The sequence below is a fragment of the Myxocyprinus asiaticus genome, chromosome 49 (genome assembly GCF_019703515.2).
Source record: "Myxocyprinus asiaticus isolate MX2 ecotype Aquarium Trade chromosome 49, UBuf_Myxa_2, whole genome shotgun sequence".
Classification (NCBI taxonomy): Eukaryota; Metazoa; Chordata; class Actinopteri; order Cypriniformes; family Catostomidae; genus Myxocyprinus; species Myxocyprinus asiaticus.
This window is the reverse complement of record NC_059392.1, coordinates 10,942,193-10,956,463: the sequence shown is the minus strand read 5'-3', so window position 1 is coordinate 10,956,463 and position 14,271 is coordinate 10,942,193. Positions and strand designations below refer to the sequence as shown.

The 14,271-nt window shown below is 38.2% G+C and overlaps 1 protein-coding gene across 2 annotated transcripts in view; it reads left to right on the top strand.

The window, feature by feature from the left end:
- Positions 1-13,461, top strand: part of LOC127437967 (DNA-directed RNA polymerase, mitochondrial-like) — a 48,510-nt gene extending 35,049 nt beyond the window's left edge. Inside the window, exons 14-19 of one of the 2 annotated variants that reach the window (XM_051693147.1) lie at positions 1,639-1,691; positions 5,710-5,808; positions 6,044-6,116; positions 8,369-8,460; positions 8,840-8,913; positions 12,528-13,461. In XM_051693147.1, coding sequence (XP_051549107.1) covers positions 1,639-1,691; positions 5,710-5,808; positions 6,044-6,116; positions 8,369-8,460; positions 8,840-8,913; positions 12,528-12,577 — 441 coding nt within the window. In that variant the 3' untranslated portion in view covers positions 12,578-13,461. The other variant, XM_051693148.1, reaches the window with a different exon arrangement.
- The last annotated feature ends 810 nt before the right edge of the window (positions 13,462-14,271 follow it).

Genomic DNA, 14,271 nt, shown 5'->3' with positions numbered 1-14,271 from the left:
CACTGCCAGCTCCTATACCAAGAGCAGTCACTCACTCAGATGCAAGTGGCTCTATCTCAGCATCTACATGATGGACAACAACCTTAACTAAGGTTAAACTCTTGTCCTCTATGACACTGTATCAATATAAGCAGTTTCTCCCATAGACAGTGCAATAAATTGCTCTATTCTAAAACCTAGTGAGCTGCCTATGAAGGCAATATTTTATGGCATCATAAGCCTAGCGTACATGACTCAAGCTAGTTGCCTTTGATGTTTTGCATAGGCAACTAGTCGACAACTGTTCTTCGATGTACCCATGACTGGTCGTGTAATGTGTGTACTTCTGCAACATGCTCTAACTAGTTATGCTACACTAAGCTGTTTGAAATCTGGCCGACAAATCGTCAGAAGTGCGACTCATGGATGTTTTCTCCCTTCAGTGCAATCAATGCAAAAATGGGCGCGAGCCCTTCTTTCATGTTATTTGTTGACAACATTGAAGAATAAACGAATAAACTCTCCCGCTGCTACGAGTGCGTTTGTGAATGAATTCTGGGATTGTAGCTTCAGTCGGGTATTAATGGTCTTGTTGTTGATGCATTCAGTCTGCGATCAGACATATAGTGTGCACACCAGCGTGACCGAAATAAAAGGCTGTCAGTCGTTAAGTGTGTGCAGGGTGCAAAGTTTGGCCCAAAAACTAGGTAATTTAACTACTGCTATGCTGCTCCTAAGATACCTTATTTTGGCCAAATTCGAATTCAGCATAGCATGTATTCTTTATGGAGAATGCATTGCGCCTTGCTCCGTGAAAATTATACTGTGACGAGGAGGAGGGCGTGGCCAGGCCGTTATGGAGCACGGCCGGCACTGAATCAGCTGATCAGCGGGAGAGTGAGATAAGGGGCAGCCGGAGACGCCGGTTCGAGAGAGAGAGACGCACATGGCTGCGTTGCATGTGTGTCTGTGTCCTTATGTTTTATTTTGTTTTACTGTTTAAATGTTACAGTTAAAGGACGGGCAAGGAGGCAGGGGGAAATGGCTGAACAGTAAACATAAACTTTAATAATGTAAATGAGCTTAAAACAACATAAAACATAAGGACACAGACACACATGCAACGCGGCTGCGTGCGTCTCTCTCTCTCGAACTGGCATCTCCACCTGCCCCTTATCTCACTCTCCCACAGATCAGCTGATTCAGCACCGGCCTTTTTCCATCACGGCCCAGCCACACCCTCCTCCTCGTCTCACACATTCTAACAGTTCAATCTAATTAAAATTTACTATTTTACCCAATATTTGTGTTTGCTATCTATTCATTTGCTTAATACAGCATCACACCGATTTCAGAAAGGTGCACTGTTTTGTGCCTAACAAGTTGTTTGTTAGCTTAGCAACATGCTAACACCAAACTCTATCTAAATTAATTGTGTCAAGTATCCCTTGAGGAGCGCTATTTGTGTGCCACACACATGTTGCTGCCTATGTTGAGCATTTCAAATGAGTCATTTATGAGGTTCTATATATTAGCATACTGCCTTAGAAGGTAGCTGCCTATGTAGTCAATAGGCAGTGACGCAGAATATACCATTAGTGTTGCACAATCTGCTTGCTTCCTCCATCACACACTCAAACTCTCTTGTATGTTTTACAGCTCAAGAGCAGCATGCAGAATCTGAACATCCACATCAGCCATGATGCCAATGAGTAAGTGCCGCTCCACCCCACAGTCTCTTTACCTCCTACAATCTCTGCATTGATGCTTACTTAACCTTTGATGATTTATCCATCAGTCCACATGAAGCAACTTGGATTTAATTGATCTCATATAAGTGCAGACATCCAGTTCCTATCTGTGCATCCTTAAAGCGCATGATGAGTAAATTGGTGAATAAAAGGAACACTTTGCATTCTCTAGACACTTAGAAAGCAGCACCTGTGTCCGGGAAGTGTTTGACGCTTTGTTCTGGGACATCAGTGTGGCTAGGCAGCATACATTATCATATACGGAAGACCCTGGAGGATTTGAAAGAAGCAGAAAGTCCCTCAAATGAGAAGAGTGGCATTTTGTGTTGAAATGTCATTTACTAAATGCAGGGCCAACCAGAATGGACAATGATTAAACATCAGAACTTGTTTTATCATCTCTTGATATGCGTTTGCTTTGGAAAGCAACTATGTTTTAAAATGGTTAAGATGAATTTTGACAAATTTAAGTGATTCGCTGAGCTCGACACATTAGCGTTGTTTTTATATTTAACGCTATATTAAAGGAATGGTTTGACCAAAAATGAAATATCTGTTATCATTTACTCAACCTCAACTTGTTTCAAACTCTTATGACTTTTTGTATTCCGTGGAACGGAAAAGGGAAAAATTGTAAATGATTTACTGGTCACAAATGATGTCTGTTTAGCTTTCAACTGCAAAATCACCATAAAAGTTATCCAAATTACCCATGAGAACACCTGAGAGTTCATGAGAGAAGTAGTGATGTCTGGTTTTTGAATTAATCGTTCATTTGAGTCAGATTTTTTAAGTGAATTGGTGATTCATTCACAAATCGGACATTGTTACTTCTACAATGAATATGCCAAGGAGAGCTAGGTAGATGTTGAGATTTTCAGCTAATTAAATGTTAGTCTAGTTCTCACCCCAAAGCTACTGTATGACTTTATACCACTTGGAATAGAGCGCACAAGTCGTGTGGACCATTTTTATGACACTTTTATGGTGATATACATATATTTTTTTCATCCTTGAAAGCTCCTGTCCCTATTTATTGTAACTGCATGGAAAAAAAGTGACCAGAATATTCTTCAGTGTGTTTCATTTTTCATTCCACAGAAGAAAGAAAATCATACAGATCTAAATAAAGTCATACAACAATAAGTTTTTCATTTGTGGGTGAACTATTTTTTAAGCCTCACTGGTAACAGGTTGTGTACACTGAGCCACAGTAACGTTGCCTATTCGACCAACAGCGTATCTCCCAAATTTTCATGCATCAGTAAGGTACTGTCATCCATCCACCATTTTACAGTATGTTTACAAGTCAACATCATCTTTTATTAAACAAACTCTGTTCGTCAAACTGAATCTCCAAATGTTCAATCCATACACCAGCATCTGGTCTTTAATACCATCACTTAATTTCACAGTTTGCAGAGCTTTACCCACAGCTTGGCTTATACCACACCAATGAAATATCTTCCAGGCTAGGTCTGCTTGCTTCAGATGACAATTATCTCAGTGACCTTCCCCCAAAAGGTGCCAGGACATGATTAAAAACCACTTACAATGGGCCTCACTTTTGCGCACTTATACTTCTCTATCGCTGCCTGATAGGTGACAGCCACAACAGAACTCGCTATGACAGGAATCACATTAACAGAAGCTAGGGTGACGAAAAGGGAACCCCCCCTTGTCCAAGACAAAGTGCTCATGGCTAGACAGATAGCCGCCACTGCAATTGTACATCCCTCCCAGGCTTTGAGAAATAGCAGATATCATCAGGTGTAGCTGCAAAAAAAAAAAAAAAGAAACTACTGTCCAGTTCAACTCAAGACCAAGTGACAGGCTGTACATACCCTTGTCTAAGCTGTAAAGAATTACTTCATGACAGTATACCACTCTTCAAGTGTCAGCCATACTTCAAGTTGTTAAAAGAAAAATTAAGCCTTCAAGTTGATCTAATAAAAGTTTGAATAATTCCATAGAAAAATGTACATCTAGCCCTTCATTGTGAAGTTTGGTCATAGGATCTATTTAATGACATTACATTTGAGCAGTTTCGATATTGAATCGAGGGTGATGCCCAGTGATTATTTGATTGTTCACCCAGTGATCATTTGATTGTTCGAAATTTGGAATAGACTACTCTGTGATCCCTTAGAGAGAAATGAATTGGGGCGTTCAGACTTAACGCGTTCTTGCTTTAAAAAAAAAAAAAAAAAAGCTAGATGCAGAGGCGCATTATAACAAGGCATCTAAAAAAACATGGGGCTTCTGCACAAGACGCTGAAAAAAACAACGAGATTTGGCGCAACTAGTGATGCATCAAAGTGAAAATTCTTGGCCGAAACAGAAACCAAAAATTCTAGACACACTGGGCCAACAACAGAGCAATGCTCATTTACTGAATGCGCTGTACATGCAGACTGCATATTTACTTATTAAACGCAACCTTGCGATTCACTCTGTTTCCACTCCTGCACTCTGGCAAAGACTGAACTGGAGTTTTCACACCCATGCATTCAAAGGTTCCTCAAGTTGTCTAATTAGAGCCTGAAAAGACCCTCATTAACGAAGAGACTTAAATGATGAAATTAAGAGGGTGGCAACGACCTAAAGCCCTTTCTGAAGCAAAATTCCCACCCATCAAGATATGATTTCCAACACAAAGTAAAGCAGGTCTCTAAAGCAGATAATCTGTTAGCAGCTGTTGATACTTTCTAGACACATTCAGTACTCGGTATGCTACTAATAAGAGTTAATTTAAAGCCCTTAAAGTCCAGACTATCATCTACAACAGAGATGAGATCAACAAAGAAAAGCCTCCTTCAACCGTAGTTGCTGCCACCAGCCCTGCGGTCTACGGACAACCTATACATTATGGTCCAGAGAGAGTTCGCTGATTAAAAACAGCATCTGAACAAGCGTAAACAAAATGCAGCGCCTCTTGATGGCAGTTTACTAACAATTGCTTAATAATCAGTGGCTGCGTTTAGAGGCAACCTAATAATTCGGTAATAATTCGATAGCTCAATGGAATTGAAAAACCTTGATGTAAACAGCTAAGTCGATCCGATTGAACTCGATCAGAATGAAATTTCCATCTGATTGAAAAGGGTCGTGTAAACCTAAAATAATATGTTAAATAGAAGAATATTAGCCATGTAAACCTTTGAATCTGACAACATTCTCAGTCGGATAAAAACCCTTTATCGCTTTTACATTTGACTCTGCCACGTAAAGTATTACCGTTTTCAAAAATGTTAACTTGCAAAACTACTTTTTGGTATTGCATTTACAAGCATGTGAAATACAGCCTATTTCTCTGGCATTCTAACATTGGCTTTGGAATATGGATGGAAATCATAAGGAATTTAACGATTAACAATTCTGGTTCCTATACCGATTTTCAGAGTTTGACAATTCCTTTTCCTTAATGATTCGATTAACGAATCTTTTACTTATATGTTTACTTTATCTACTCGCGACCAATTCATTGCAAAGAACTGACTGAAAAGAAGTGTTTGTTTACAAATTTGTTTGGACATTGTTAGCGGGAAATGCTGTCAGAGGATTTTAGTATGCCATTCAGTTTGCATCAATAGAAGAATGCAGACATTCAAGAACCATTAACTGAACCAAATGTCTTGAAAATAATTTAGATTTATTTCTCCCTTCTTTCCTTCCTTCCTTTCTTTCTATATACAACCTGATATAGAGCTGTATAATATAATGTTTTCAGGCAGAATAAGCACACACATTACTCTCAGCCAGTCTAGTAGGTGCACTAAGTTCATGTGTGTGTCCATCTTGGATGATAATTAAGAGTGACCTACCTGTTCAGTGATGTATAGCTCCAGACACTACAGGTGTAGATATGGCCGTTGTGGATATGGTTACACTGGCCTTAATTACTCATGAGTGTGTGAGAGAGAATGAGTGTGCACTTCATACAAGACAGTCTTTCCTCCTTTTCTTGTGCCTTATTTAGGAAACCAGACAGTGTGAAGCAGAAAAACGCCTTCCCTCCTAATTTCATCCACTCCCTGGACTCCACTCACATGATGCTGACATCACTGCATTGCTATAGGTGATGAACCAGCTGTTGTCTTAAATCACACACCCAAAAGCACTGTTCACTAGTCATGCATAATTTTGGAATTTACAGAAAAGTTTACCCAAAAATAGTTTTTGGGTGTACTACTTCTCTTAATGATTTATTTGAGAGAGAGATTTATTTATTTATATATTTTTCCAAAATACTTTATGTACTAGTAAGTTTTTCCTTAATTTACTTTTAACCTGTCGCTGTCTTTGTGTTGTAGGGCTGGTCTCACATTTGTATCTGTCCATGACTGTTATTGGACTCACGCTCTGACGGTGGACACTATGAACCAGGTGTGTAAGAAACAGAGTGTTCACTGCAGGATGTATTTTAAATGCATTTTCAACAGGAAAAGCTGAGCAGTCCAACCCTGTCAGATTAGCTGCCAGATGTTTGCATGCAGAGTACACCATATGTTCAATAACTAACCCTGTCAGCATGGGTTATTTCGGTATTGTATCACCATACCTATCATCCTCTCAGTGACAGCAGTTTTTGGAAAATTGCCACGAAACAGACTAATCTTTAAATATAAAAATGCTTTAAGGTGTAACCTTTTATTTACCTTTGTTGAGGTGAATTTTACAAATGTCTGTGTTTAGGCCCAGATTTGCTAGTTTCACATTACATAAACAATCGAATATACTGTACACTGAGCACTTTATTAGGAACACTATACTAATACTGTGTAAGGCCTCCCTTTATCTCAAAACAACCTCAATTCTTCGTGGCATGGATTCCACAAGATATTGGAAATATTCCTTTGAGATTCTGGTCAGTGTTGACATGATTGCATCACACAATTTCTGCAGATTTGTCAGCTGCACATTCATGCTGCGAATCTCCTGTTCTACCACATCCCAAAGGTGTTCTATTGGATTCAGGTCCGGTGACTGGGAAGGCCTCTGAAGAACAGGTTACTTATTGCAATGTTCATGAAACCAGTTTGAGACAATTTGCTTTGTGACATGGTGCATTATCATACTGGAAGTAGTCATTAGAGCATGGGTAAATTGTGACCATGAAGGGATGCACATGGTCAGCAACAAGACTCAAATAGGCTGTGGCATTCAAGTGATGATTGATTGGTATTAACAGACTCAAAGTGTGCCAAGAAAACATTCCCCACACCATTGAACCACAGCCACCAGCCTGCACTGTTGACACAAGGAAGGTTGGTACCATGCTGTTGGCGCCAAATTCTGACCCTACCATCTGTGTGCCTCACTAGAAATTGAGATTCATCAGACCAAGCTACATTTTTCCAGTCTTCAGCTGTCCAGTTTTGGTGAGTCTGGTCCCACTGCAGCCTCAGCTTTCTGTTCTTGGCTGACAGAAGTGGAACCCAACGTGGTCTTCTGCTGTTGTAGCCCATTCGCCTCAAGGTTCGACGTGTTGTGCATTATGAGATGCTATTCTGCTCACTACATTTGTACAGTGTGATTATCTGAGTTACCGTAGCGTTTCTGTCAGCTCGAACCAGTCTGGCCATTCTCCGTTGACCTCTCTTATCAACAAGGCATTTCCGTATGCAGAACTGCCTCTCACTGGATGTTTTTTTGTTTTTGGCACCATTCGGAATAAACTCTAGAGACTGTTGTGCATGAAAATCCCAGGAGATAAGTAGTTACAGAAATACTCAAACCAGCCCATCTGGCACCAACAATCATGCCACAGTCGAAATCAATGAGATCAAATTTTTTTCCCATTGTGATGTGAACATAAGCTCCTGACACATATCTGCATGATTTTATGAATTGCACTACTGACACACGATTGGCTGAATAGATAATCGCATGAACAAGTAGGTGTACAGGTGTGGCTAATAAAGTGCTTGGTGAGTGTATTTGAGTATTGATTCATTATGTTATTCCAAAGAAAAAATCGTATAAATCTTTGTAATATTTCTTCAAAATGTAATAACGTCTGAAACAACTTTCCTTTTTGGATATCATCAAGCCTCCTTATTTTTCAACACCTTCCCTCCAACCATATGTCATGTAGTGACCACTTTTCACAATCCAATAAATTCCAGATGAATAAAAAGTCTCTGCCTACTTTTTTCCATTACATGTCCTGTTTTACTTGGGAATACGTCATATTACAGAATTAAAATGGCTTGTGAATGACCTTTCATGCTGACTTTAAGGTTTACCAACAACACACTACACCTTCATAAAAGCCTCTCGAACCTACTTGACGGTTACCTTCATATCTTAAGTATTACCTCCTTTGAACACACATGGAATAACTCCTTCCTTTTCTTTTAAACCACATTCAGCTGTCTGAATTGGACTCTGGTTCCTCTTTTTGACTTTTATCTTCTCCTATCCCTCTCTCGCCTTCTGTGAAGGGTCTATTGTCTGTGAGTCTTTTCCTGACATGCTTTGTGGCCACAGATTCCTCCTAAAATGGGACAGTTTAAATAGAAGAGAGGTGAAAGTCAGAGACGGGCATAAGAAAAAGGAAATGAGAGGGAGATAGCATTAAAGCTGGCACATAAGTGTGCATAATGATTGACTGAGTGCTCTTTGTCGCTCCTCAGGTGTGTCGTGAGCAATTTGTGGCTCTTCATAGTCAGCCCATTCTGGAGGAGCTGTCCAGGTTTCTCCTGCAGAAATATTGCAGTAGACCACCGTAAGTCCTAATGTACATCTGTGCTGATAAACAGTATTTAACTACTATAGTTAATAATTAAAGGTGAAGTGTGTCATTTCTTCGATGTTTAAATACGGTTTCCTATCCCAGCATAATATGCAGAGGCAGCTATACGTAAACAAAAAGTGTAAAACTTTATAAAACATTATTGCAATATTTTTAGTTTCATATATTTATTTAGAGTTAAAGGAGGGTTCAATTGGTGTGTAATTGGACAGAGTTGGCCTGTAATTCTCAGTAGAGTGGAGTGATGCCTTTGGAATTTGGCTTCTATTTTGGCTGATGAGCCCCAAAACACCAATACAAAAAAAAAAAAAAAAAAACAATAATATAAGCCTCTCCATATTAAATCCCACAGGGATCTATCCAAGCCAAAGAAGTTTCAAGAATACCGGAAGATGGCGGAGCTTTTGGCCAAGGTTCCTCAGACAGGTGAGTTTAGCCTGTCAACCACTTCTATCTTTGCCTTCTGCCGAACAGATCAGTGGTTTGACCTTATCTAATTGACAGCTTATCAGCTTTAAGGCAGCTGTGGGCTCTTGCATAATGATCCTGCAAAAACACATGTGCTTTTATGTACATCAACAAGATGGATTTAATTAAACTGATGACAATTAATTCTGTCAACTGCTTAATCTGTTTATGTAACATGCCGGGAGGAAGCGCTGGACAACATGGGCGGAAAAACACGTTCACTGCAAAATCACACACATCTGGCTCATCAAGATGTTGATTGTGAAGTAGTAGTGTTGAGTGGCACTTTTACAGTGTTTAAAATCGCAGTATCAATAAAGACAAGCAATAAATAACAAAATGTATTAACTTTGGGACTGCACAAATTATTTATTTTTTCTTTCAGGGATCCTACGGTCATTGGTAAATCTAGAAATATCTGTTCATTTAAACATTTTAAAAGTGGAAATTAATCAAATCTTAAAAGTCATGGAAAGTTCTATAGTGAAGATGCATTTTTCTACTTCCGTCCTTCGGATGAGATGTTAAACCGAGGTCCTGACTCTCTGTGGTCATTAAAAATCCCAGAGCACTTCTCGTAAAGAGTAGGGGTATAACCCCGGTGTCCTGGCCAAATTCCCCGCATTGGCCTTTGTCTATCATGGCCTCCTAATAATCCCCATCCCTGAATTGGCTACATCACAGTACTCTCCTCTCCATCAATAGCTGATGTGTGGTGAGCGTACTGGCACACTATGGCTGCCGTCGCATCATCCAGGTGGATGCTGCACATTGGTGTGGTTGAGGAGAGTCCCCCTATACTATGTAAAGCGCTTTGAGTGCTTAGAAAAGTGCTATATGAATATAAGGAATTATTATTATTATTAATTAATATTATTAAGCTCTGCTCTAAAATATTTTGTTGATATTATTCGAGCAATTCGCCGTTTTGCCACATTGTCTTACTAAAGACATTTTTACAATGAAATGTAACAATTTAAATTTTATAGTATCTGAATTTCTGTACAAAGGCAATATGCAGTAACTACAGCAACGCTGAATCGGAGAAAAATGGCTTAGGGACGTTAGGGACTGTTCACACTGAACGCTTGATAAAGGCTTGATAAAAAACAACCAGTTAAATCTGTCAGTTCTATTTTATGATAGCATTTTAGTGCCATGTAATAAAAATCTACGATTTCGAGAATGAAGTCAAATTACGAGAATAAAGTCATAGCATTATGAGAATAAAATAGTGTATTGCATGAATAAAATGTGAAATATTTTGAGAGAAAATAAATCACAATACAGTACAGTGACTTGAAATGGACCTATGTAATTCACAGCAGTTTGTTGTTGTTTTTTGCTTCACTTGAGTGTAAGACTATATATTGTGCCTCCATTAACAGGTACCCTAAGGTTGAAAACTCCTGTACTAATGCGTACCTCATTCATGAACAGAGAGCTTGCAAAAACTTCCCTCGAATTTAGCTCGGCTAATTTGATTAATTTGCATAGTCAATGTTATGTCCCTGGTTAGTGGTGTTTACTGTAATTTTGACTTTCTCAAAATATTCTGACTTTAATCCCATAATGCTACGACTTTATTCTCGTAATTTTGACTTTTTAATTTAATTTTTTTTATATATATATTTTATATATAACTTTAATCTCATAATGTTATGACTTTATTCTCGGAATTTCGACTTTATTCTCAAAATATCATGACTTCAATTTCATAATGCTATGACTTTATTCCCTAAATTTTTACTTTATTTTCAAAATATTACGACTTTAATCCCATAATGCTACGACTTTTTTCTCGTAATTTTGATTTATTACGACTTTAATCACATAATTATACGACTGTATTCTCGTAATTTCGTCTTTATTCGCAAAATATTATGACTTTAATCTCATAATGTTACGACTTTATCCTCATAATTTCGACTATTCTAAAATTATTACTACTTTATTCTTGAAATTGTTTTTTTTTTTTTTTTTTAAATGGCACTAAAATGCCATCGTACTATTGTATCATTACTACTCTACAAAGAAAAAATACAATAAATACAACACAAACTTCATTCAAAGATGGGGGCTGTTCACACCAAATGCATTCTTGCATTAAAAAATACAACCATTTAAATCTATAAATTCTATAATATCTATACTGCTCTATAAAGACAAAATGCAGTAACTACAACAACACTGTAAATGAAAAAATGGCTTCAAAGTTAGAGGCCATGCACACCAAACGTGACGCATAAAAAAACAGCTAGATGGGGTGCAAAGGACGCCCGTCTAGCTCATGTTTACATAGAAAAACAATTAAAAATCAGTGCAAATGGATGCAAATATGAATTTGTGTGATGATCTATTGCTTGGTTTAAGTGTGGATTTTGTAGATGTATCTGTCACAGGACAGATCATAGTCTTAAGAGACATGATTTTGGTCATACCTCAATTTTGACAAAAATGTGTAGTTACTTCGTTTTGCCTTTGCCGGGCAATATACTTCTAAAGCATTGGTACCTGACACACAAATGGAAGTCTGCCCCAGCAGTCTCCATAAAATCATTTTGAAAATCCTCATTGAGTAATCAGAAACAACTGGAAAATTCATGAAAGAAGCAAGGAAATCCATTGGTCAAAAGTAGAGGGAACACTTGGTAAATACTACAGAGTCAGAAAGATCTATCAGAATCAGACATTGCTGGAGAAACCCAGAGAACAGAGATGCTCAGTATTTTTCCAGGACCCCTTCTTATTGTCACTAATGAAACTGGCTCCCTGAGGGGACAGCTGGAGGCGGTGTGTTTGTCCCAGAGGCCTGATTTCCTCTCCTCTGCTCTTTACAACAAGGTGACATCGCCTTGGTTCACAAGCTAGAAGACCTCCCACAATTCCATGCTTCAGTCAATGGTTGCTGAAAATGCTTAAGTGCTTTATCTATATTTATATGGGGATTCATTTATGTTTCCAAGTTGTAATGAAATTGATTAGAGTATGAATGGGTTGATTAAATGGAGTGACATAGTTTAGCACACAACAATACCTCTCATGTGAATCTCACTGTCAAGAAAGGTCCGGGTCAAAGTTTCATCCCAAAATCAAATAAAACAAATAAGAACTTATTTTTCACATCGAGAAAATGAAGCCTATTTTTTAAGACCTATCATTGTGACATTATTTTCATGACAGTTAAAGGAATGTTCCGCGTTCAATACAAGCTCATTTGACAGCATTTGTAGCATAATGTTGATTACCATAAAAAAAATGTCCTTATTGTCCGTTGTTTGTTTAAAAATCACTGTTACATTAAGGCACTTACAATAGAAGTGAATGGGGCCAGTCTATAAACATTGAAATACATTGAAATTATTAAAAAAATTATTTTTAACTGCAATGCTGGCAGAACCACCCACTGAATTTATTATCTGACCGTTGGCACAGGCTGTTTGAATGACTTCACAATGAGTGCTAAACACACACACACACACACACACACACACATATATATCCTGCTTTCCTTTTACATATTTCATCCTAAGAGTCCAAGCATCTGTAATCATGTAATTGCTCTCTTCTAGGTGATTTCAATCTGGAGAAGGTTAAAAAATCCATCTATTTCTTCAGCTGAGGAGTGTATCGCAAAGCTGACGGACAGCTTTCATCAGGAACACGAGAGCTCTCCAAAGACCTCTTGAAAATAGATTGCTGCTTTTTAACTACAACGAAAGTGTGCTTGACTGAGACAGGATTGGTTGATATGGTGGATAAGTACGTACGCGTGAATGTGTGTCTCTTTCTGTCTTGTTATAGTTTCATAAAGACATCACTTAAGCACTGAAGCAGAGTCCAACAGAGGTAAACAACAGCAGTCACCCTTGTGTGTCTATGTGTAAGCGCATCGTTTTTTCCTGGTATGGAGCGAGGACACGCTCTCGGCAGGGCTCTGATCCGGTCCTTCGCTCCTGAGTGCTTGCGCTGGGTTGATTAACCACATGATCTGGGCTCTTATCGATTTCAAGGCAGCCCATCTGAAAAGCCCTCTCTGACATTTCCACTTGGACATGATTTACCTCCCAGCATCCCTCCACAGCTGGCTACTCTCACATTCACAGCCAGAGAAGGAACGAGAGAATTATAATAATGCACCTTTCTGAATGTTTTTGAGCCACAATTGTGGGCAGTGTTTGGCCTTTTGGTGCCCTTTTTAAGGACTTGAAAGTACTTAAAGGGATAGTTCAACCTTAAATAAAAATTCTGTCATCATGTACCCTTATAGCTTTGGAACAACATGAGAGTGAGTAAATGATTACAGATTTTTTTTTTTTTTTTAATTATTATTATTATTTTTTTATGACTCTAGAGTGTGTGTTTTATAAACAAAGCAATGTAAAGAGTGGTGTACTATGAGGTCAGAATGAGTACTTGTCAGAGAATGAACAAGGCATTTGTCAAGAAATAGTCAATATTTTTGCACTGGTTCTGCGAAAGGTTAATTGCTATTAAAATTTCAATACCCAATGCATTGCTTCAGCAGCTCGCTCTCTCTGTTTTCTTAATTTTGAATACTTTTTATTACAAAGGGCAAAGTGAAACCAATCCAACTCAAGGCTACACTTGAATACACAAGCACTGACGTAAGCAAATCTGCTAACTTCCTGTCATCTTGGACGGACTCCACGAGAGAAATTACAAAATGATTACTAAGTAATATTAGCATGTTGATTGGAAAAGCCATCTTTAAAGTCTTTGTAAAATAGTTGCCAATATACACACATCTATGACCCCACATTAAATTAAATCTGTATTATTAACATGCCAAGTTACTGTAGGCAACAGTTGTTAGCTTAAAGTTAGGCTTTATTTATAACTATATAACTTGGCAGAGGAGTTGTTTATTATGATTTTTATGTTTACTTATTAAATACATTTTGTTACAAATTAACATCAACAGTTTAACATAAGTAACGTACATAGGCGTACATAGTTAATGTCTCCAGGTATATTAGCATGTTGCGAAGTGTAACGAGTTAACATAACGGAGCGTAAATAGTTAACGTCTCCAACTATATTAGCATCTTGCAATGCATAAGTTAATGTCTCCAGGTATATTAGCATGTTGCGAAGCGTAACAAGTTAAAATAAATAACAAAGCATAAATGGTTAACATTTTCAACTATATTAGCATCCTATCCCTTACGAAAATCGAGAATTCATGACCAATTTGCCACAGCTAATTTTCACATGCAAAGGAGCTTTGCGGCAAACTTGCGGCAAATTGTCCATTGTTGCCAAAGGTTTGCTGCACCACTACCGGCAAAGAGC